Source organism: Erpetoichthys calabaricus, chromosome 4, assembly GCF_900747795.2.
Source record: "Erpetoichthys calabaricus chromosome 4, fErpCal1.3, whole genome shotgun sequence".
NCBI classification, from domain to species: Eukaryota; Metazoa; Chordata; class Cladistia; order Polypteriformes; family Polypteridae; genus Erpetoichthys; species Erpetoichthys calabaricus.
The window spans coordinates 87,830,304-87,856,765 of NC_041397.2; the positions used below are offsets into that span (position 1 = coordinate 87,830,304).

The window sequence follows — 26,462 nt, forward strand, 5'->3', positions numbered from 1 at the left end:
CTCAATAGAATTCATAGGCAGCAAAATCCAATTCAAGTGATATAAAATGATTCTGACGCAGTACCAGGGTGACATTACTCCAGAACTTCGGTGCAACAAACTGTAAAGGACGATCACCACGCAGTTTCACTCTTGTGTATGGTACAGAAAGAAGACCCTATTTCCAGGATCCAACAGCTTGACTAGCAGTGTAATCATGCACAAGCTCACTAATGTACTGGGGACACCACCCATGGAGGGTTCTAGCAATGAGAACCAGAATTTTAAGTTGAGTTCTAAATTCTACTGGCAGCTAATGGAGGGATAATAAAAACTGGTGTAATATGAGACCTCAGGTTTGAAATAGTTAAAAGCCTGGCAGATGCATGTCCTGTTATTAGTAGTTGTTTGTGGACTAACTGCAGATACAACTTCTTAAACATAACATTTTTGAAAGATCTGTTTAAAGTCTCACAGTGAAATTATTGGCTGGTTTGGATCATGATGAGGAGAAGACCTGGACAGTTTCCAATTAAGAACTCTATACTGTAAAATAAATAATGAATCAATATAATATGCAGATAACTTAATCTGTTGTAGGTTAGACAAGTTCTAAAAGCACTTTGAGCTACTTTTTGCATGAAAATGTGCTATATAAATAAATGTTGTTGTTGTTGTTGTAAAATTCACCATGTCTTTTCAATGAACGATTTTGAAATAAAGAAAAATGCACAGCATGCTCAATTTAAGGTATCTTAATGTAAATTTAACTTTCCTCACAAAATTTCCTTGAAGAATAAGTGTTATTGCTGTCAGATTTAATGGTACTAATCAAATATAATTCAGATACATTTTAATAAGGCCTTATCCAAAGATAAGAGTTAATGTACGATTGTAAAAGAACGGTTATTCGTTTTACCTCACACTAATTTTTGCATCATTACTTTCAGACACTATACATCCTGAGGTATTTTGTAGATCTGTTTTAGAAGGGTAATGAACACAGTCACTACTTCATAATTTTGAATAGTTAGCTTCTAGTAAAAAAATTAGTTAAGGAGCTATACCCCTTAACAACGTAGTTTGGGACAGTATTTTTTCTACCACACTATATGGTTGTTTGATATACAGGTGTGCTCAGAGCAGATTTTTAAAACATTTCTCCAGTTTGAGGTTACAGTTATCCAGTTAAACATCTGATCCTGTTTTGATTCACTCTTAAATCTAATCCCCAACTGTTGTTTCATGCTAAGGTATTCTCACTAACTGAATTGGAAAATAACTAATACTTCTTGTTCGCTTCATTGTAACACTTTATAATCTCCATTTTATAAGGCCTTTTTGGTGTCATTAATGTAAGCTGAAATATATTCAAATATGCATTTATTTTTCTTTTGAATATTCAAATCATTTTCTGGCTTATTTGACAGCCCTAATAAGTGTGCCAAATTTCAATAAAACCAATCCACTGAGAGCTTAACTAATACATGCAAACAGTCAGACACACATGGCAATTGCAGTAGGTGCTTTTTGCATTATCAAATGTATGTAAAAAGTTCCATTGTGGCAAAAGAATGGGGAAGGATGAGATCTAATTAGACATGTTTAAAGTACCAGATATTGTGGGACTACTTTGGCTAATACATCTCTTTAATGTTGCATTGAAGGTAGGGACATTGCCTTAGGTCAAGAAGACTACAGCAGTGATCAACATTTTTAAAATGGGGGACAAGATAGTGTGATCTAATTACTGAGTACAATTACACTCCTCATCTTCCCTGAATGTAGTTGGGTTGAGACAGAGCACCTACAAATTTAAAGCCAAGATCCTCTCCAGAAAAAATTTAGCTTATTCCATGACAGTAAATAATAATAATAATAATAATGCATTTTATTTATAGGACACTTTATATTAGCAGTAAATCTCAAAGTGCTAAAGTAAAGAATGAACAGCTTCCACAAGAAGAATTTTACAAGTACATTGAGGATTTCATCTGAAATTAGGGTCAAGGTGATCAAGAGACCGACTGTGGATGTATAAATCAGCAACTGATTTTGCCTATGTTTTACCAGATCACAATGTTGATGCAGAAACTAAGTCCTTGTTCAATTTATTTGGTTAGTCTGCATTACCACACTCACCTAGGGTCATGAGCTGTGAGTAGCAACTGAAAGAACAAGATCACAAGTACAAGATGTTTACATGAAATTTCTAGGCAGAGTTGCGGAGCCAACTCTCTGAGATAGTGTAAGGAGTTCAGCAATATGGAAAATGCTTGAAGCAGAACCACTGCTTTTCTGGATCTGTGGTTTGGTCATGAAGCTGACTGAAGGGCAGAACAACCAGACTAATCTGGGAGTAGCAGTGAATTCCCCTGGAGAAAGTTGTTAAAGGCAGTTAAAATATTCTGTCTACTTTTGTTTAGAATTGCATTTTTTTTCCCCCCAAGTGACTTTATTGAAAAGTATTAGTGCATTGACATATTCCAGCAAAATAAACCCCATATTGTATATGTACGTAAAACATGATTCAGAATCATAATGAGGCAGGGAGCCAGTTATGTGTGCAGTGCAAGGAAAACCCTTTTCTCTTAACATGCATTTTAAAAGAGGTTTAAATATTTCATAAAGTAAAACATGACAAAAAAAAAAAAAATTTATCAGAAATATGAATGAAGCGGTTGATTACTTTGTGACACCAAACTTTAGGTGCAGCACCAAAGATGCACACACATGTGCAACCAGCTGATGGAATGCAGATGAATTACATTGCATTTATGTTATTACTGGCACTCTTCTAATTTCCTAAATGATTTAGAGCAAGCTTTTGTAAAATTGTTACCTACAGTGACCTGGACACACAGGTTAGATTAACTGGTGATTCTAAGTTTGCCCTTTATGTATGTGTCTATAAATATGTATATAAAAGTGTGTGTGTTAGGCCGGGTTTATACTTCATGTGACACGACGCATGCTGCAGCGGACGCTCCTGCTACGCAAACGTTTTACTGTTCATACTTGCGCGCGTACTTTACATAAATCTGGAGGAATCCAGCAGGTGGCAGTGGGAGATATTATCACGGTAAGAACAGATTCGGTTTCTCTGCGTTTTGAATTGCCTGGAACACCCATTAAATTCCGATGACACCTTACCACAATATCTCTGAAAAGGATGTTTAATGATTAAATTCATCAATCCAGGGATGTGTCCATTCCAGCAAGCATTAGGCACGAGGTAGAAACAATCCCTGGACGGGGTCTCAGCTCATCGCAAGGTGAATACAAGAACACACATACACTAGTGTCATTTAAGTAGCACCAAATCCACATATCTTTGGAAGGAAACCGGAGCACAGGTTGGAAATCCAGCACAAAACCATGTAAACTCCAAGCAGGGAATACCAGCGACGGGACTCCCTGCAAGACAGCAGCGCTACCGCTCCACCACCGTGTCACCCCCATGTGTAATTATTAACAGTATTCATTATTTAAACGAAATTAATGATTTATCTGTAAAATGTAACATACATACTTTAATGCATTTCAATGCAATGTAACATACATACTTTAATGCATTTCATCATGAAAGTGATATCAAGTATAAATGTAAAAGATTCTAAATTTTACATTTAATGTGTTCTGTGTGGTGATCTGTTGCTGTTTGTCGCTACTGTCAGGTCAGGAGGAAGTCCAAGAAGCTCGTAGTGATTAAAAACTGGGATGACGTTTACGACAGTCTGCTTTAATGATAAAGTAAGCTACGAGGGTAAAGTGAACATTTCAAGATTAAAGCCGAAATTTCCACTTTAATCACAAAATACACGTTTTCACCATGTCCTTAATTTTTTTTCTCTGTGGCTCAAATACAGCGCTGTACATTATGTTGCTGTTGTGAAGTTGAAAGAAAAAAAAAAAAGACGGCACAAAAGATGGTATGCGATACTTTTAAAATGTATCATGTCATTACGATCGGGAATATGCAACGCTTAAATATAAAAGCTGCAGTGGGTTGGCTCCCTGCCTTGCACCCTGTGTTGGCTGGGATTGGCTCCAGCGGACCCTGTGTTTGGATTCAGCGGGTTGGAAAATGGATGGATGGATGGATGAATATAAAAGCACCACAAATGCATCTGTATGTCGGCATTTTGCTTCACCACATCGAACCATTTATCAAACATCGAAGCACACACATCGATCCCGTAGGATCCGCATAGAGGCTTTCTGTCACATGTAGATAATAAACAGAGATTCTGACGTCACATTCCAACTTTTATCACACTGCGCTTCCCGACTTTTTGCTGGTACAGCAATTCGCACACGCGTCACGTTAATTTCTGAGGACCTGCTCAGAGGACGCGTCAAATGAATGCTGGGAACGCGTGGCAGCCATGATGCATGCGCGTACACGTTCTGAGCGTGAAGTATAAACAAGCCATTAGTGTGTGCATTACAGGAGCCCTTTCTAGAGATATTTTGCAGCACATAGTGCTGCCAAGATACAATATGAACAGCCATTTTCAGGTCCGAATTGGATTAAGTGGGTGTGATGATATTATATTACATATAAAACTGCCAAATTGAGTTACATTAATAAAATGTAAGTTTCACTAGGATAATTTTTATCTATCAAAACTATAGAGGGTAAACTATTTCAGTAAGAGTTTAGGTGCACGGTTTTGCATTTTAATGTACACTATCCTGATACGCTCTGTAGAAGTAACAACATAAAAAGACTGTAGTGTGCTGACAGTACAGTACCATTACATGGCCAATTTTGGGCAGTCACAACTAAGAAACCCACTGTAGCCATAATAATATATTCAGCATGTAATACAAAAGGAAACATCTACTCCAAAGTTGCTGCTGCTCCAAGATAGAATTAACATGGTACCATACAAATCATAAAAATAAACAAGGTATGGCATGGTATTAGAGATGTATGTTTTAATATCCAACACTTGTATGAAATGTGTAAAAGTGATTAGTTAATACAAAGAATATTAGCTTAGCTTACCATTTTTTGTTTTTGAAATATATTAGATACTAAGTAAATTTTTCACAATAAGTAGTCAGTTAAAACAACATTTTATGTTCTTTTAAATGAGTAACATGTTTCAATCATGTTGTAAAAGAGCAGCGTTTATTTCATTTTTGCTACACTAAAAAAATCAACTATAAAAAAAGTATATTCATAGTATAACTAAATGTTTTATAGAGGTGGACAAAATTTTTGTAGCAAAAGATCAAATAAGCCTGTAATTCCAAATAATAAACATTAAAACAAGTAAATTCAACTAATTCTGCAAGTATTAAAAAAATAAACATGCTCCTAATAACCACTTTGTTTGCTTCAAGTGAAATATATTCATGTATATTTTCACAAATTTCTCACTTTAATTACTGTACCTTTTCAACTTATCATAGTTTTCTCTCTTGTAGTCCCCTTGTTGTATCTGTTGTTTTGTGTCTGCTAGCTCCAAGGTCAGCCTCTGTGCTCTAATTTCTAAATCAGATCGTATTCTTCTTTCTTCTTCATAGCTCTATAAATTAAACATATTATTGGCCATAAGGGCATTTCTTTACAGTTATATTTGTAAACTGAATGTAGAAGTTTTAAGAGATTCGCTAATAAGTTGGAAGTTATAGATAGTCCCAAAATCTAGATATAAAATGTCACTCAAACTCAAACTTTTGTTCATCTAAATAATTATAAATAAATGAGAAACTCAACAAATATGAGTGTTCTTTAGGTAGTCTGTCTAAACCTAATGGTTACTGATTTACTTGAATATATTATACAAGTACAGTATTAAATCTAAGCAGGAGACTTAAAATATTAGATAAAAAGATAAATAAAGGTATATGGAAAGCACCTGTATGTCAGGCTATATGCATGACAAAAACGTTTTTTCTTTTAAGTCAAACGTTGGGACTGCTCCAACATTGAATTATGGAGTTACAGAAATGAATAGAGTTCCCACATATAGTGTCAGACTTTTAAAATTATGAAATTCCTCAAATCTTGCTCAAGTTGAAGTTTCTCCTCAAATTAGACACCAAATATTATCCAAGTAATGTTTTTTATTATCCTTTTTAAAGCATTAAGTACTGGAGCATGGGGAAAACCTACAGTGTCCTCCATAATGTTTGGGACAAAGATAGATTTCTCCTTGATTTACCCCTCTGTTCAAAGCTTACAATTAGAAATTAAACAATTCAGACTCGATTAAAGTGAACATTGCACACTTTCATTTAAGTGTATTTGTATACATTTTGGTCAACCAATGTAGAGGTAAAACCCAAACCAATTTCTGAGAACCAAAATGTTTTGGACATAGAAATGGCAGGTAAATTAAAGCTATCATATTTAGTACTTTGTTGCAGATCCCTTTAATGCAAGGACTGCTCAAAGTTGCGTTTTTCACAGACATCACCTGGGGGCTGAGTGTTTGCTCTGGTGATGCTTTGCCAAGCCTGTAATGCAGCCATCTTCAGCTTCTACTTGTTTAAGGTAAATCAAGAAAAAAATATGTCTTGTCACACACATTACGCAGGGCACTGCATAAACACTTCTGTATACATTCGTCAACTAAAGTTTGTCAAGTACTAACCTCCATTAATAACTTTAGCTGATTTCTGTAGGTCCCCAGTTCATCTGATAAGTTATTTTTTTTTTCTTGCAGCTCAGACACTTCTTCTTTTAAAGGATGAACCACCTCATAAAACCGAACCTATAATGATTATACATTTTGTCTTTGTTACATACATGCATACACATAAACACACATTATTACATATCTAAAATGACACCTTGTATTATGGTTATTTCTATATCTATTCAATACATTTCTGCATTCACTTTTTCAAAACAGTGTCAAAGAGTTTAGTAATCTATTTTTAAGTTCTGAAATGAATAGTGACACAAAACCTTCTATTGACACATTAATTTTATGTATCGCAAACATTAAATGTTGAATCTTAGTAATTCATGTAAAATGCAATCATAATTCTAAACAAATGAAAAACAAAGTACTGTATTTTAAGTAAGTAGGCAGAAACCACACACCACATATAATGTTTTTTCCCTATAAATATTTATTACTGAGTTGTATAGCTTGCAAAGTGTTGGTTGGTGTGGTTGTGGTAATAAATAATTAGATAATAGTAGCAATAAAAAATTATAAATTTGAATAAAAAAATGATAGTTTCCTAACCTGTTTATCTAGGGCAGGGTTGTGGGAAAGCTGGAGCCTACCCCAGCAAGCATTGGGTACTAGGCAGGAAACAATTCCTGGACAAGCCTTGGATGCAAGGCAGGAACTAGTCCATCGCAGGACAAACACACACTACAGCCAATTTAGCATTTCCAGTCCACCTAACCTACATGTCTTTGGACTGTGGGAGGAAACCGGAGAACCCAGGGGAAGCCCACAGTAACGAACATGCAAACTCCATGCAGGGAGCACCTCGGATGTGAACCACAGTCTATTTATTTTAAGGCAGCAGGACTACCACTGTGCCACAGTGCTGTCCAAAACTGATATTATAAAATAAGAATACCATTTTACAACAAGAAAGGAATGCACACTTTTTTTTTTTTTTTTACTTAATTACAATAAAAACACAAAAAATGAATATCTACAAATTTTAAATTACCTATACATATGACATGTCCACAAAATGGCATAGAATATGCTAGTTTGCTTTGCATTACAAGTTAAATTATTGAAAGGGGGTTATAATTATATTTGTTTTTGTGATGAACGTATACAAGTTTTAGATTGAAGGCATGTCATATTTAAGGACTGTAGATAGAATCAGTGTGAACACACAAAAGCAAAGTCACATACAACAAGGTGCATAAGATGATGTTCATTCAGTACATGGGTCAATATCTACCCAATCGTATTTTGGCACTCAATTACTGTAAAGACACTTAAATAATAACAGGACATAAGAGGAATACTACTCCAATGTAAACAAACACCATAAACAATTCAGCTGCAGTGTCTCCCCTTCAAAAATTCACAGGAATTTAATAAATTAATTTAAACTGTATCATCAAGAATAGATGTCACAATGCCTTTACTCCTGTCTAGAATGAGTGCCTATATTTTACTGGGCAGCCTGCCCATACATTTTAATTGTGGGAAAACAATGACTCCCAGAAAATCACTAAGGAAAATGACTCAGGCTCTTCTATCTATTTAATACACTGGCTTCTGACAAAATGCTTCACAAGTGAGATGGAAAAGGCTGAACAATGCATTGTGGCACTAAGATTTGTCAATTAAATATACGGAAGTAACTTTCTTGACCAAAAACTCTCTTCAGTAGACTAATTCTATTATTCAATATCTCTATGTATTAGTTTTACCCAAATGATATATGCTAATTATTTATTAATCTATGCATACATTCAGACATTAAATCACTTTAATATCTTCTAGTTATGTTTAGAGCTAATTTTATAATCCTCATTCTTATAAAGCTGAAAATGGTTAAGCCACCCAGTTACCTTACAGAACTTATTTATTTTTATGCTACATAGAGTATACTGTAATCTCAGTATTCAAGGATACATAACATTGCAAGCATAAACAAGACTAGTATTGAAGGAGCAAAGATTCTGGAATTAATTACCAACCAGTATTAGAAAAGCCCTATCGATCACAAAATATAAATTAGTGTTACTTCCATAGCCGTTTACACAGGATTGGCTTTAATAAGTTTTTCCTAACATGTCTGAGTAGTCTTTCCTAGATACAGTATTCTGTAGGGAGCAAAGATAAACTTTAGGTAATTTAAGAATAAATGGTGAGTTCAAACCTCCTATGATGAATGAAAAGTTTGGACGGCGTTTTCCCTTGCCTGGACGCGGGTCACCAGGGCCCCCCTCTGGAGCCAGGCCTGGAGGTGGGGCTCGATGGCGAGCGCCTGGTGGCCGGGCCTGCACCCATGGGGCTCGGCCGGGCACAGCCCGAAGAGGCAACGTGGGTCCCCCTTCCCATGGGCTCACCACCTATGAGAGGGGCCAAGGAGGTCGGGTGCACTGTGAGTTGGGTGGTGGCCGAAGGCGGGGACCTTGGCGGTCCAATTCTCGGCTACAGAAGCTGGCTCTTGGGACGTGGAATGTCACCTCTCTGAAGGGGAAGGAGCCTGAGCTTGTGCGCGAGGTTGAGAGGTTCCGGCTAGATATAGTCGGACTCACCTCGACGCACAGCTTGGACTCTGGAACCAATCTCCTTGAGAGGGGCTGGACTCTCTACCACTCTGGAGTTGCCCCCGGTGAGAGGCGCCGAGCGGGTGTGGGTATACTTATTGCCGCCCGACTTGGAGCCTGTTCATTGGGGTTTACCCCGGTAGACGAGAGGGTAGCCTCCCTCCGCCTTCGGGTGGGGGGACGGGTCCTAACTGTTGTTTGTGCGTATGCACCGAACAGCAGTTCGGAGTACCCACCCTTTTTGGAGTCCCTGGAGGGGGTGCTAGAGGGCATACTTTCTGGGGACTCCCTCGTTCTGCTGGGAGACTTCAATGCTCACGTGGGCAATGACAGTGAGACCTGGAAGGGCGTGATTGGGAGGAATGGCCCCCCCCCCGATCTGAACCCGAGCGGTGTTTTGTTACTGGACTTCTGTGCTCGTCACAGATTGTCCATAACGAACACCATGTTCAAGCATAGGGGTGTTCATATGTGCACTTGGCACCAGGACACCCTAGGCCTCAGTTCAATGATCGACTTTGTGGTCGTGTCATCGGACTTGCGGCCACATGTCTTGGACACTTGGGTGAAGAGTGGGGCGGAGCTGTCAACTGATCACCACCTGGTGGTGAGTTGGCTTCGATGGTGGGGGAGGATGCCGGTCAGGCCTGGTAGGCCCAAACGTGTTGTAAGGGTCTGCTGGGAACATCTGGCAGAGCCCCCTGTCAGAAGTAGCTTCAACTCCCACCTCCGACAGAACTTCGACCACATCCCAAGGGAGGTGGGGGACATTGAGTCCGAATGGGCCATGTTCCGTGCCTCTATTGTTGAGGCAGCTGACCGGAGCTGTGGCCGTAAGGTGGTCGGTGCCTGTCGTGGCGGCAATCCCTGAACCCGCTGGTGGACACCGGCGGTGAGGGCTGCCGTCAAGCGGAAGAAGGAGTCCTACAGGACCCTTTTGTCCTGTGGGACTCTGGAGGCAGCTGATAGGTACCGGCAGGCCAAGCGGAATGTGGCTTTGGTGGTTGCTGAGGCAAAAACTCGGGCGTGAGAGGAGTTTGGGGAGGCCATGGAGAACGACTTTCGGACGGCTTCGAGGAGATTCTGGTCCACCGTCTGGCGTCTCAGGAGGGGGAAGCAGTGCAGTGTCAACACTGTATATGGTGGTGATAGTGCGCTGCTGACCTCGACTCAGGACGTTGTGGGTCGGTGGGGGGAGTACTTCGAAGACCTCCTCAATCCCACTAACATGCCTTCCAATGAGGAGGCAGAGCCTGGGGATTCAGAGGTGGGCTCCCCCATCTCTGGGACTGTGGTCACCGAGGTGGTCAAAAAACTCCTTGGTGGCAGGGCCCCGGGGGTGGATGAGATATGCCCGGAGTTCCTCAAGGCTCTGGATGTTGTAGGACTGTCTTGGTTGACACGCCTCTGCAACATCGCATGGACATCAGGGACAGTGCCTCTGGATTGGCAGACCGGGGTGGTGGTCCCCCTCCTTAAGAAAGGGGACCGGAGGGTGTGTTCCAACTACAGAGGGATCACACTTCTCAGCCTCCCTGGAAAAGTCTACTCAGGGGTCCTGGAGAGGACGGTTCGTCGGATAGTCGAGCCTCGGATTCAGGAGGAACAGTGTGGTTTTCACTCTGGTTGCGGAACACTGGACCAGCTCTACACCCTTAGCAGGGTCCTGGAGAGTGCATGGGAGTTTGCCCAACCAGTCTATATGTGTTTTGTGGACTTGGAAAAGGCATTCGACCGTGTCCCTCGGGGAATCCTGTGGGGGGTACTCCGAGAGTATGGGGTACTGGACCCCCTGATAAGGGCTGTTCAGTCCATGTACGATCAGTGCCAGAGCTTGGTCCGCATTGCCGGCAGTAAGTCGAACCCGTTTCCAGTGAGAGTTGGACTCCGCCAGGGTTGCCCTTTGTCACCAATTCTGTTCATAACTTTTATGGACAGAATTTCTAGGCGCAGCCAGGGTGTTGAGGGGGTTCGGTTTGGTGGACTCAGGATTGGGTCACTGCTTTTTGCAGATGCTGTTGTCCTGTTTGCTTCATCAGGCCGTGATCTTCAGCTCTCTCTGGATCGGTTCGCAGCTGAGTGGGAAGCGGCTGGGATGGGAATCAGCACCTCCAAATCCGAGACCATGGTCCTCAGCCGGAAAAGGGTAGAGTGCCCCCTCAGGGTTGGTAGCGAGATCCTGCCCCAAGTGGAGGAGTTCAAGTATCTCGGAGTCTTGTTCACGAGTGAGGGAAGAAAGAAGCGTGAGATCGACAGGCAGATCGGTGCGGCATCCGCAGTGATGCGGGCTCTGCATCGGTCTGTTGTGGTGAAAAAGGAGCTGAGCCGCAAGGCGAAGCTCTCAATTTACCAGTTGATCTATGTTCCTACCCTCACCTATGGTCATGAGCTATGGGTAGTGACCGAAAGAACGAGATCGCGAATACAAGCGGCTGAAATGAGTTTCCTCCGCAGGGTGTCTGGGCTTTCCCTTAAAGACAGGGTGAGAAGCTCAGTCATCCAGGAGGGGCTCAGAGTAAAGCTGCTGCTCCTCCGCATCGAGAGGAGTCAGATGAGGTGGCTCGGGCATCTGATCAGGATGCCTCCTGGACGCCTCCCTGGTGAGGTGTTCTGGGCACGTCTAACCGGGAGGAGGCCCCGGGGAAGACCCAGGACACGCTGGAGGGACTATGTCTCTCGGCTGGCCTGGGAACGCCTTGGGATTCTCCCGGAAGAGCTAGAAGAAGTGGCCGGGGAGAGGGAAGTCTGGGCATCTCTGCTCTAGCTGCTGCCCCCGCGACCCGACCTCGGATAAGTGGAAGAGGATGGATGGATGGATGGATGGATGGATGGTGAGTTTACAATAAAAAAAAAAACAGAAACTACAAAACAAAGCATCACCAAGGATATTACTTCTACTTATGAACTCAAATAAGTACCCTGAAAGAGAAAGGAGAGGGGAGAGCTAACATGCTGCTACATTGATATATCTTGGTAATTTTAATTCTTTTATCAGAAAAAGCTTTGTATGCCATTGAAAGCATGGCAAAAGGTGCAGTGTTCAATTCGTCCTACACTAGGTGCCTCTGATATGTATCATGTGCAGCCAACTGGGAGAGGATCTAGAGGCCAAACCAGGACACACTAGAGGCTTCTCCTATCTTGGCTAACTTGGGATCGCCATGGAATCCCTAACAAGTATGTGAAGATTTTTCCTAAAGATAGGGTAGCTTGATCCGTCCAATCCAACACTTTGATACTCTTACTAGGATAATAATCCTACCAGTCTATTCATGAGCAAAGGAAAAAAAACTGAAACTGCAAGTAATTTTTAAAATTTGTGCTCCAGAGATACATCTCAGAGAACTTTAAAGAAAAAACTAATACAAAAATGCAGCCTAAAGCAATTAAACTAAACAAGACTACAGCATACTGTATTTTGTTTATTCCTAAAAGATCTGAAGCTGTAGTATAATTAGCAATAACGCAAGGCAGTGGAGTCTGTTCTCATTAGGCCACTGCACTCCTACAGGAACAAACTAAAACATTTAAATGAGGGAGAAAACAGATAAAATTTGTAAAAGCTTATCAACACAGAATCAGCTTTAACTGAATTCAGACCTGCAGCTGACATTATTGTATTCAGCTTTAAATCTCTGACATTTAATACACTTATTTGGCATTAATTATGTAACAGATGGGAAACACACAACATATAGTGCACAAACCCACACATAAATGTTTACCTACAGACACATATTCATGTATAGACAAGTGCTCCTCTGGAAGATCTTTCAACTCAAAGTACTTTTCTTCTGTAAGGTCCAGATCTCGAAGACTACGACGAATATCTCCTGTCCTTTCTCTCAGCTGTAAATTAGTCTCCTCCAATTGCTTCTGTCGAAGTAAAATACTGTCCATTTCTTGTTTTCTTAAAGCTTGTTGCTTTCTGTCAAAAAAAAAAAAAAGGATTTATTAATGTGGATTGTTTTGAGGAGGTTTCTTTTTGTTTTCCCCTGGGAAGATATTTTTGTTTTTCACCACTGTTATACTCTTCTGGGATTTCAGAATAAACTTTTTAATTCTAAAAGGTTTTTAGTTGGAATGATTTTCTCAAAAATAAATATCTTTTTCCATTTTACATCCACATTTCATATCCTTATATTTCCAATATACTGTATAATGCCAATAAAGTAAATGAATAACGAACTGAACTAAGCTGATTTATAAAACTAAAAATCACAAGTACCATTCGTCACAAGAAGCATGAACAGAAACACTACATACTTAATGAACACTTACAAAGATTTAAATTTTACCAATACTAATTATAGTTAAATGGCAACCTAGTCTATGTTAATAAAGTATTACTAATAATATACTATAGATAATATAGTATATATAATACATATAATAATATAATAATTAATTAATTAATTAAAAGATTAATAAAGTATCTATCTAGTCACTGGGTTCACACAAGCCAGTGTGGTCTTAGTGCCAGTCCCAAGCCCATGTAAACTGGGGAGGGTTGCATTAGGAAGGGCATCCAACAGAGTGAGGAGCATAAAGTTGGAAACTGAAGATGTAATGTTAAATATCATCAGCGCATATGCTCTGCAAGTGGCATGTGAGATGGAGGAGAAAGAAGATTTCTGGCATGAGTTAGATGAATTGGAGAGTATACACAAAAAAGAAAGAGTGGAGATTGGAGCGGATCTTAATGGGCACATTGGTGAAGGGAACAGTGGTGATAAGGAGGTGATGGGCAGGTATGGTGTTAAGGAGAGAAATGTTGAAGGGCAGATGATGGCAAAAGGGATGGAAATGGCTATGGTGAATACAATACTTTAAGAAGAAGGACGGATACAGGGTGACATATAAGAGTGGAAGATGTGCTCTCTGTAGGAGATGAACTATGAAAAAAGATTAGTACTGTAAGGTAGTGGCAGGGGATAGTTTAGCTAGACAGCATGGACTGGTGGTATGCAAGGTGAATTTCGAGGTGAAAAAGAGGAAGAGAGTGATAATGGATCAGAGGATCAGGTGGTGGAAACTGAAAGAGGAAGACTACTGTGTGAAATTCTGAGAGGAAGTGAGACAGGCGCTGGGTGGTGGTGAAGAAATGATAGATTACTGAAACACAACAGCTGAAGTGATACGGGAAAGAGCTAGAAGGGTGCTTGGTGTGACATCTAGAAAGAGGAAGGAAGACAAGGAGACCTTGTGTTGGAATGAGGAAGCACAGGAAGGCATAAAAAGAAAGAGGTTAGCAAAAACTAATTGGGATAACCAGAGAGATGACAAAAGCAAACAGGTATACAAAGAGATAAGGTAAAAGGTGAAGAGATAGGGGGTGAAGGCTAAGGAAAAGGTATATGCTGAGCTATATGAGAAGACAGACACAAAGTATGGAGAAAAGCACTTGTACCAACTGGCCAGACAGAGGGAGTGAGGGGGAATGACATGCTACACGTCAGAAAGGAGAACGGATGCAGATGTAAATTTGTTGACAAGAGAAGAGAGTGTGCTGAAAAGGTAGAAGCAGCAATTTGAAGGACTTATGAATATAGAAAATGAGAGAGTGTAAGTTAAATGAAGTGGAGACAGTAAATCACAAAGTACTGGGGATCAGCAAGACTGATGCGAGTGAAGCTATGAAAAGAATGAAACTTGGAAAAGCAGTTGACTCAGGCAATATACCAGTGGAAGCATGGAGATGTTAAGTTGAGATGGTAATAGCTTCAAATTAAGATTGTTTAATAAAATCGTGAAAAGTGAGATGATGCCTGAGGAGTGGAGAAGTATAATATTAGTACTAATTTTCAACAATAAGAGAGATGTGCAGAGCTTCAGTTACTACAGGGGTATAAAGTTGATCAGCCACACCATGAAGATATGGGAACAAGTGATGACAGATGCTAGGCTGAGAGGAGAGGTAATGATCTGTGAGCAGCAATATGGTTTCATAGCAGGAAAGAGTACTGTAGATGCAATATTTGCTTTAAGAGTGTTGATGGAGATGTAGAGAGAAGTTCAAAAGGAATTGCATTGCGTGTTTGTGAACTTAGAGAAACCGTATGATAGGATGCCAAGAGAGTAGTTATGGCACTGTATGAGGAAGTCAGGATTAAGAGAAAAGTATGTGAATTTGTGCAAGAACAGAACATTATATTCACACAAGAAACTGATAATTTCATGTTTGCCAATTAAAAAAAAAAAAAATGAAATTCAAAAATTATGTTTTATAGTTAGACCAGTGAATAGAACTTTTTAGACTACCAGTCTCTTTACAGCTGTGAAAATTCAAACATATAGTAAACCATAACTATACTGGTGTTAGTCTCACAGTTTGGATCACTAAAAGAAAAATTAATTCTTCTTCTTTTTTTTTTTTTTTTTATTAAATTTTATTTTCCAAAACCCAGAACATTACAGTGGCATTGAAAAGATCAAACATACTATAACATCATAAATGATACATACCTGTTTACTCCAAATTAATCACAATCAAAGCAAAAAAAAATACAAAGAAAAAGTAGAAAAAAGGGCCTGTTGGAGCCTATCCCAGCAACCAAAGGGTGTAAAGTAGGGAACAAACCCTGGACAGGGTGCCAGGCCATCGCAGGGTGCACGCACACACACGCACACACACACACACAAGGGCCGATTCAGGATCGACATTTCACCTAACCTTCATATCTTTGGATTGTGGGAGGAAAGTGTTTAATATTACTACTTAATATATTTAACTATACCATCTTGGGTTGAAATGTCTTTGTCACTTGAGGATAGTACAACACACTAAAATTGAAAAATGTTACATTTTCTTCATAAAATAAAGAATTAAAATATTATGGTGTATAAGCACTTAGGATCTCTTTATAAATAATTAGTAAAACATGTAGACTTCCAGTAACATCCATTTCTCTGTCTTTGTCTTTCTTGCACTTAGTAGCTCACACCTGATGCTTATAAGTCTAGCCCCGGTAGTTACACATGGACCACAGTCATATACATTTCCCAAACTTTTTCATTCCTGCACTCTGCATCCTGGACTTGTCGCTGCACCTCTTCCTCTTTCTATTATGGTGCTCATCGTCAAATCAGTCTATGCAGTACACTGGGTGCTCAGCAGATGTCAGTGGTCTTCTGTTTCTTTAAACCATGTTATTTCATTTGCTTATCACTTCCACAATAGAAACCCATGAGCACAAGTCAGTTTGCCACTACCTCAATTTTTTTGAATTTCCACAACACATCAAGTCATAAGCTTTCAATGAAAACCAAGATTAAGGTTCAAGCCCTAGTAGTTTGTGCGTAATTATGTGACAGGCGAGAAGACCTTAGCAAGTAATACATAGATGATTTGTCGAACATCGACAATTTAAATCGAAAAAAAAAACAATCCCATTTTCATTGATTTATTTTTATCATTTTTTTTTTTGCAATTGACTTAACTATCATTGATGCTTCACTGCACAGTGGTTCAACTCGGGTTCACCTATGCCTTCATGTTTTTTTACAACCAATTTCACAATCAGGAGCCACTGCTCTACCACAAATTTGACATGAATAAACAGGGTAAAAGTTGAAGGGTTGGTTAGACTTTACATGGCAATTAAAGGTCAAATATGTGAGCATTATAGAAGTTGGAAAGAAAAAATCATTGTACCACTGAATTTTTAAAGCCTCATAACAATTTCAAGAAACCCATTGACAAAGGCATCAAAAATAATGTGGTACTTGAGTTATTTAAGCATATATTACATTTTTGGCTGCCTCAGTGTTAAAAAGTCAGCTTACAGTATAATTTAAAAATACTAACCTATTTTCTTCTTGTTGAATTTTTAGTTGGCTGTCTAGTCGTACTGCCAAAAGCTGTTTCTGATGAAGAGCATCATTCAGTTTCTCTTCTAACTCTTCCATCTGTAAACAAATATGAAAATAAAAATACAGCAAAACACAGAAAAGATCTTAAGTAAAAACAAACAGTAGTCACATTTAAAACAGTACACTCAGAATTCAAATAAATTGACCGAATAAGAAGAAAAACATAATTTACTAACCAAGTACCCAGATCAACTGAAAATCTATAGGGTGACCTGAACACAGCTGTGCATAGGAGATGCCCTTGTAATCTGACAGATCTAGAATTTTTTAGCAGGTAGGAGTGGGCAAAATTGTCCAGATTTGCCAAACTGATAGACTCTGACCCAAAAAGTATTAGTTTAGGGGCTGTGCACACTAATGCAACCAGGCTTTTAAAGGACTTTTTTTCCTTCAATAAACAATTGTTTTGTTTTCACCTTCTTTGCATAGACTGCAATTCTGCAATAAAGGTGGAATATGTTCAGACAGAACTGAACTTGGTTTCATTTATTTATTACACAAAATCTGTGATTTTGACAGGGTGTTTGTAGATTTTTTTACATCCATTGTACAAGTGATTTAACTAATGTATGTTGATTGTTTTATTAGTTTAGTAACAATCTTAAACATGTAGTATACATTTAATTGTAGGCTGAATCAATTTCATATCGTGCTTACAGAGGTTTTCACCAAGAAAAAACAATCTGATAAATGTCATTCACAAATTGTATGCCCAGGTTTCTATTCATGACTGTTTCACAGCAGTTCAACTATCATGCCAATGAACACGACGTTAACATCACATTCAAGTAGCCTAGGAGCAGTAGAAGAGCCAACAAAACCCACTACGGAAAAACCCAAATATCTACAGTATATAAAGTAACTAATAATAATAGCAGCTAGTCATTAAGTTGTTTTAGATATAATAAAATATAATTGCCAAAGTATACAAGTTAAAGCTGTGATATTATGTGATGGGCTGGATTATCTATTGTAATCAATCCAGAGCTGTTAGTGTTTGGAACACACTACCTACAGACAAAGCACTATCAGTGATGATACATACAGACAGATAGACAGGAAAGTCATCCATAGCTGACTACTGAGATTTATAGAACTAATAAGGAGTATGCTGAATCACCGAATCTGGCACTCTATAGAAAAACGTCTGCAGAATTTCTACATTTTTTTTTCATTTCAAAACTAAACAGAACAACTTAATTCATGCCCCCATTAATAATAAAAAAGGAGCAATAAGACTTTAGCACAACTAAAACATAACTTGGAATTTAATAATACAGATTAACAACACAACTGGATATAAATCACAAAGAAATAATATATTTAAGAAATACTATAACTACTTATATTCTTCAAAGCGTAAAAAATGTGAGGCTCAGTCCTGGGAGTTTTTTGATTAAGCACAAATATCTCAGCTTGCTTTTCTTTGTACAAAAGAGCTTGTTAAACTGCTGAAGCTGTTTGAAACTCAAGATGCCATTAACTCATTGTAGATCAGAAAAGCTACAGGTCCACATGGCAAAAAAGTTAACATAGTGCCATTATTGTTATTAATATTTGAAACTATACAAAATAAACTACTACTAAAAGCATTACAGAAATTGTCCATTAATGTCTTTCTAAAGGAAAAAAAAAAAGACTTGCTTCAATCTGAATTATCTAGACCAGACTCTAATAATGAATAATGATACTAAGACGCTGGAGAAAAATTCAGCTAAAAGAATAAAGTGCTTCACTCATTAATATCACAAGATAATTGAAGCCAGATATTTAGTATCCATTCTTCAGCACTTGTTTAATGCAACATATTCACCTACAGATTCTGAATCTCCACAGTTCTCTCTTTGGATGCAGAAAGTGCCTTTCATAAAGTTAAAAGGTATATCTAATGTATTGCAAATTTAAATATGACTCCAAGATGTCTGCAAAGATTCAATTATTTCATACTAGCTCAGAAGCCTCATTGCATATTAATTATATGATCTTGGTTTGCCTCAAATTACAATGCAATCTCAGACAAGGGCATCCATTATGACTAATGCTGTTTTAAACTGGTATTGAACCACTACCCATTTGTATCCAGATACAGTCAGAGATAAAGGGGATCGAGGGTAAGAGATGCACAGAAAACATCTCTTTATGCTGATGATATGGCACTTTATATGTCAGACCAAAATTCATCTATGCCATTAGTATTAAAACTGCTAGGGGACCTTTACTAAATTCAAAATTAATATGAAAAAAATGTGGTCTTTTCATTGAATTCTCTCATACTTCAGAACAGGTTAGATAACTTTTCACTGATTTTATCAGGACATTTTAAATATCTTTAAATATTATTACAATAGATGTAAAGATCACTTTAGACACAACTATGGTTGTATTATGGAAGCACTGTTAATAGATGGTCCTCCATCCAAACTATTTATCTGGAAGAATCAATTTTGTCAAAAGCTCCTGTATTGCTTACCAAGCATCTAAATATATATCAACAAATCCTTCTTGAAGAAGTTGTGAAAATGACTTGTCAGTGCATTAAAGAAAAAGTTGAGTTAAATTAACACACTTGAACATAATTGGAGTCTGAGCACAAATGGATCAGAATATTTTTATCCAGGTATATGTTTATTGTGGCATTCCAAAGTCTAGCAGTATTACATTATGAAGATGCTGAGTCTTCTAAATTGTTTATCATAAGGATTTCATTTGCAGTTGGTGCAATGAGTGAGCAGCAATAAAATTCCACTATCAATTCTGATTTGCATAAGTAATTAGTCTGTTGCACTGTTCTTCAAATTTTCAGTGATTATGGATTTCTGATGTCATCAAGCTTCACAAAATATAAGGACATGTTTCAGACCTTGAGAAAGCAGCAGGTTTTATTTTTTTGTAGAATAATTATGTTTTTGAAATAAATTGGAAATTATTTGCCACTTTAAAACTACAGAACCTTTCTAGAAATGAAATAGATGCAAAGTATATGAAAATATAAAAAATGATTAAGTGACACGATTTTATTCAAAAATGCACTATAAAGTAAACAATTTTTTTTCTTGTACTAAGATTTTGCTGATCGTATGTGACTAAAAATAAAATCAATTAATTAATTTTTTAATGTATAGATTCATTAAAGTGAAATTTCTAACCAGCTTAACTATGGAAATGGGATATCATATAAAAGGTGATTAAATTATGTAGGACTAGTTGAAAAGCCTGCTGAAGCAGGCGCATGTATATTTTATGGTCTTTTATTATATTATATGGTCCTGGTTTCTATCATGAATGATCGCCAATGACACTATTGGTGCTTGCAGATTCCGTGATGCTGTTTCCGCGAGACATTGGTGCTCCACCTCATAAAACATTTTACATGCTTCTGCAAAAGGATAATTGTCGCTAATGAATGAACTCAGCAGGGTCATGAGGTTGGGGTTGCATTTAGAGTTCTCTTTGATTTGCATTCTTTGTGCTGACACCTCATCAAGATCAAGGATATAAAGTTGAGCAAATCAACAATGATCATCATTTTCAGGATGTAGAGCCCCAGATCTGTGATAAATCTGTCCATGAACACGAAAGCAGTAGGGCCCATATCCGGGAGGAGGAGCAATTTTAGCACCCATTGAAGCAAAGGCTAATGCGCTGTTAAATGACCTTATGTTGTCCATGAAGTTTTTTGAGTGTTCGTGTTGTCCCGTCATGAGGCTCTTCAGTAAAGCAGATACCTGTATCAGAGGTAAACTCACTTTTCCTTTGTAGCAACAGATGTTAAACAGTTTATCTACTGGTTGTCCATCCATCCATCCATTTTCTAACCCACTGAATCCGAACACAGGGTCACGGGGGTCTGCTGGTGCCAATCCCTGCCAACACAGGGCACAAGGCAGGGAACCAATCCTGGGCAGGGTGCCAACCCACCGCAGTCTGCTGGTTGTTCAGCAGGGTAATGTTTCGCACCACAGAATGTGCACCGTAATTGTAAATTTCCACAAAAATGTTGGTCGATGTTGTCCTCAATAACATGTGTTCCGGTGGCTGCATGAAGATGCTGAGGTGTAGGTAATTGTGTGAGTGTTGCTCTAGGATTGCGGTCTTGTTGGTTTCTTCTTTCTCGTCGACAGGATACTTCCTCCTGTGTTGCATTTGCTCTGTGATTGCGGTCTTGTTGGTTTCTTCTTTCGCACTGACAGGATGGTTCCTCCTGTGTTGCATTTACTCTGTGATTGCGGTCTTGTTGGTTTCGTCTTTCACGCCGACAGGATGCTTCCTCCTGTGTTACATTTGGTTGTTGAGTGCGGTCTTTTTCATTTCGTTGATGTTTCTGTTCGGAAAAGGTTTAGGATAGCTCGTTCACTATTGTGAGGAAATGGTGTACTTTACCTGGAATGTGTGGCACTAAACTCTTGACATGTGTACCGGTATTCCGGAGGGCCATTAGAATACGATACGATTCCGTAGTCCAATGTTAACCAAAATTAACCAAACGTTCTCAACAATGTTGACATTATTTTCTAAACAAATATTAATCACCTGGCAACGCAAAACAGTCCCACGTTTAAACAAATTATCATCATCACCTAGCCATGAAAGGTTTAAACAAATTGTTATCATCACCTAGCAACGAAAGGGAGACGTACGTACGTACGCACTGTAAAAGATTAAGGTCTCCGTGACCCCTTGAACCCTCGGATCAGACGTCTTACACCATATAAAAGTCCAAATATTGCTTTTATTTAGACAAATATGTGCACCAAGCACCCTATACTCCACTACACTCATATAAATAAATCAATAATTAATAAATCAATACACAATAATCAATCCTCCACACTCCCAGACGCGTTGCCACCCTTCCACCCAGCTCAGCTCAGCGTACTGGGCTTTCCCATGGTCCTTTATACTCCCTGACCCGGAAGTTCCACAACCCACAAATCCTTATTCCTCCCGGGTCAGGGTAAACAGTCCTTTTCTTCAACCCGGAAGCACACCGTTTCCTCCTGTCCTGGGATTATGACATACTTCCGGGTTATAGGGCATGTAAGAGTCTATGGGCTTCCCTACAGCGACTCCTGGTGGTCCCCAAGGCATCCAGCAGGGCTGTGCATAAAAACTACATAGTCCATGAGTCCCTGCTGGAACTCGGGGCACGTCCATGCTGCAGGGAAAGCTCCACCTGGCGGCCTGGGGGTATTGGCCGGAATGAAAAGCCGGCCACATATCACAGCACGCATAGGCATTTTATATATACGATAATGGTAATAATTGGAGAAATATTCAAATTATAAGAGTAATTTTTTTTATCATTTAAGGAATCTATCCATTTTAATCAAATTAATTCTTTTATGGGTGCCCATATTAGTCAAAAATGACCAACAAAACCTGGTATAAGAAAAAATAGATATACTTTTACTTTTTAGTGCATTTTTTAATAAAATTGTGTCACTTAAACTTTTATATTTTTTATATATTTGACAGAAATTACATTAGCAACAGAGTGGAATCGAACCTATGACCTTAAATTGAAATGTAACATTCCTTCATGTTCATTTCTCATTTCGGAAAATCCTAACCACACTGATGCCTTACACATGTGAAGTACTGGAAGTGTGCGTTTGTCTATTAGAGAATTAAACCTTCAATCTTTCTTAGAAAAGCCCAACACTTCATCCACTGAGCAAGTATTGGCAAATCATTGAAAAGAGTATTTCACCAAATTTGTATATAAATGATGAAAACATTTAACCCAGACAAACAGACTGGGCAAGGTGAATAAAACTGTAATAATAAAAAATGGCACTGGAAATAGTAGGTACCACTTCATGTTTAGACTACGACAGACCAGGGGTCTTGCGTATAAACAGTACGTACGCACAAAAATGTTGCATACGCCTGTGTCCATGCTCACTTTGAGATGTAGAAAAACAAAGCTTGGTGTAAAGCCACACACATTTTCACAGCAGCCTCCCCACTTGCGTATGTAAGTTTCTATTTGGTTTTGCAAATTGGCAGCACCCAGCGTCAAAGGAATGCTACTGTTTCTATGGACTGCTTTTGTTTATTAGATTTACATTTATGATGGAGGTTTTATCAAATGCACCGAAATTAACTGTATATTGTTTACAAATTTAATTCACTTGATCGTAATCATTCTGTAAAAATATAATGGTGCATGGAATAGCCAAACTATTCCAACTAACATGGCTGCTTTAGTGTTGTTAGAAGACAGCACATATTTATAGATGATGATGACTGGCTTCCAATCGGATTTTGATTTCCAAGAGCTATCCTCTTGGAGATGTGCGCTGAAATTCCGCCGGCTTTACAAAGGCAGACTTTAGGGAACTGTGCTGTACCTGCTCCTTTGCAAGTCCTGTCCACTCTCAAGTTTTTAGCCACCGGTGCTTTTCAACGTGAACTTGCTGAATGATCAGGTATTTCTCAGTCTTCACCGAGTCACGCCATTCCAGCTGTACAGGATGGTATTTTCCGCTTGTCTTTCAGATATACAAGATTTGTTTACACTGTGGTTGAACTGGGAAACATCAAAGAGCAATTTACAGCAACTTCCAGTGTATCAAATGTAATTGGAGTTGTCAACTGCACACACATTGTAACTTGTCCAGTGCTGTTGCAATAGCATCAGCCAGAGATGAATCACCAAAAGAATGAACTGGCATCATATACAGCAGGACAGCCTATAAAAACTGCAACTTCGTGCAGTCGCAGGTGCTTTTTCCAACTAGTGCAGCAAAAGGCAAGCAGTCCTTTTAGGAATAAAGAGTAGAGAATCGATGTGTTGTGGCACTCTGCACCAAAACCCAACTATAATGGCTCCTTCAGAGAATGAATTTGCTTATGTCAATAGAAAACATTTCCACTCTATTAATGTGCTGCTCTATAGTGCACAGAACATGTGTCACATTCTGCAAGCAAGTAGCATGCTGTATATATATAATGTGGCACACAATCATGGCTTGCCCGTACCTGAAGAGACGCTGTATGATGAACCTGACCCTGACCCACCAAATGATGTAATTAGCAGAATGTAAAAACAGGTAATCAGATACAGCATTTATTTTTTAAGCAATTCACTTAATTTGTGGTCAGTATCACATAATACAGCCCTTATATTCCTTAGTTCATTGGCCACATTTCTTACAGCACCCAGTATTGTATTTTGTGACTCAGAACAGCATCCATCTGCACACAGCCAGATGGTTGCCAAGCGGTTTCCAAGGCAGAGGTGTATGTGCAGCCAGTGTCTGAAGACGTGCTTGGCACAGCAGCACAATCATTGCCTGACCATCACATGTGGGTCAGCTTTTGTAATACTGTCTGAAACAGAATAAACAAATGGTGGGCTGTGACTCGCATTTACACATTGACGGTGATATCTGACCACTTCTTTTTTATTTCTAGCACTGAGAGACTTTCTGAACCTGAACTTTCGAGTGTCTCTGCCATGCCTTTGTTGCTTATTCCAATGCTTAAGCCAACAAATAGTACGTTTTTCCTTGCCTCCACTTTGCATTTGCAGAAATTTTTTTTCACGTTTTTGCCATTGACTTTTTACCAAACACAGAACAGAAGGTGATATGTTTATTCATTTGCATATTACGCAAAATTCTCGGGGGAGTCAGTGTGGGGTGGTAGGCACATACACGTGGGTCACATTTCACCCTGACCAGGATTTATGGCGCGGAAGTGCGTGGAAGTTGGCTTACACACGGTTTTGTGCATCTGAATTTTTTTTGTGTGTACACACATTTCCACTTTTGTTCGTAAGTCATGTTTTAGTGTGAATTCTACACACAGCGTTATACATGAGGCCCCAAGACATCAAGTTAAATTGCATTTTGATCCTAAAGATAATGGTGGTAAGGTCAAATTTGAGCTACCCTGGTGAAACTGCAGACTTCCATGAGGTTTCAGTCACATTCGTTGAAAATTTACAAGGCAAAAAAACAATTGATGGATAAATGAATAAAATTCTATTTGTCCCCAAAGTGAAATTATGAAGCTCAAGAAAAATATGACTATTAAAACAACAATACAAATCACACACAAACACAAACTTCTGGCTTGGGTAATATGGCATATGTGAAAGTTTGCATACTTACAATCTCCTCTCTTTTCTCGTAGCCAGCTATGAGTCTTACTATTTTTGCAGTAACAAAGTAAATTTTATTTTTGGAATGATGTTTAAATATATTTGTGAGAGTTTGGTGCCCCGTTCAAGGCTGGATACTGTCTTTGAGCCTAGTGCAATTGGGATAGGCATCAACTCCCAACAACTCTAAAATGAATACAACTTTAAGAAAATAAAATGGTAGGACAGACAACTGTAGCTATCCTCATAACAGTGTGAAAACAAATGCAAAGCCTTTGTTCTTTTATTGTGTAACATGTATGGCGCTGTATTAAAAATGAATGATTTCCCCACTCAAGACAGTTGACAGCAGATTAGTCACATCTGTCAATGCATGCACAAAACAGGCATTCTTATTTCTCATCTAATTCTATATTTCCACAAAACTTGCAATAATGAAAGCCTTCCTTTGACTTAATAAAGCAGTAAAGTCCTACTATGTTTTCAAGTCAAACCACGAGAAATTTTTCAAAAATAGGACACTTGCAATGCTGCAATGAAATTAAAAAGACTACTGATAAAAAGATTATGTTGGAACACAAAATGGAACAAAGCCACAAACAATTAGCAATACATCTTTAAGGCAAGCAGCTTTTACTGTAAGTATTAAAAAATAAAATTTTGGAGACAACGTGGCTCAAGCACATCACTTCCCTAGGGTGGGTGCACAAGTGGTATTATGCGGAGTTGATTGAGTGTATATTCTTGGTGATCATTATAGAAGGGCAAAAGTGACTACAAACATTTTTTTCTCCAAGTCACAAAGTCAGATTTTCAAGAGATAATGATGATCTTGTTTTATGAGGCATCTACAGGAAAGTATCAAGAAAAAAAAAAATAGCCAAAACAGCGGTGCAGGCAAAACTATGACAGCACACCTGCACAAACTGCTTTATCAAAGACATTTTGACCAAAAACAATGTGTTGTTGTTTCATATCCCATATTTTTGTCACCTCACTTCCTGTGACTTTGTTCCTAAAATTTAAAAATTGAGATTGAACTAGCTACTATGGATTACAGGAAACAGCACCAGAGACTCTAGACACAATAACAAAAGATGAGTATCGAAAATGGAAACAAGAATGTGAGAAGCAGTGGGACAAACGTATTGCATATCAAGGAGGGAATTTTCTAGGTGAATAAATATAAACCGGCTGTGTTTTTTTGTTTTTTGAGTTTTCTGAGAATTTTAGGGTCCCTCTTTATACAATCCTTAATCTGGTATTATTATATATAGT

At 38.6% G+C, this 26,462-nt stretch overlaps 1 protein-coding gene across 1 annotated transcript in view; it reads right to left on the reverse strand.

The window, feature by feature from the left end:
• pibf1 (progesterone immunomodulatory binding factor 1) overlaps positions 1–26,462 on the reverse strand; it is a 199,708-nt gene that overhangs the window by 164,026 nt on the left and 9,220 nt on the right. Inside the window, exons 3-6 of the mRNA XM_028799614.2 lie at positions 17,010–17,110; positions 12,932–13,130; positions 6,591–6,710; positions 5,386–5,519 (exon numbers count right to left, since the gene is read on the reverse strand). Of these exons, the coding sequence (XP_028655447.1) occupies positions 5,386–5,519; positions 6,591–6,710; positions 12,932–13,130; positions 17,010–17,110 (554 nt within the window). The remainder of the gene's footprint in view (positions 1–5,385; positions 5,520–6,590; positions 6,711–12,931; positions 13,131–17,009; positions 17,111–26,462) is intronic.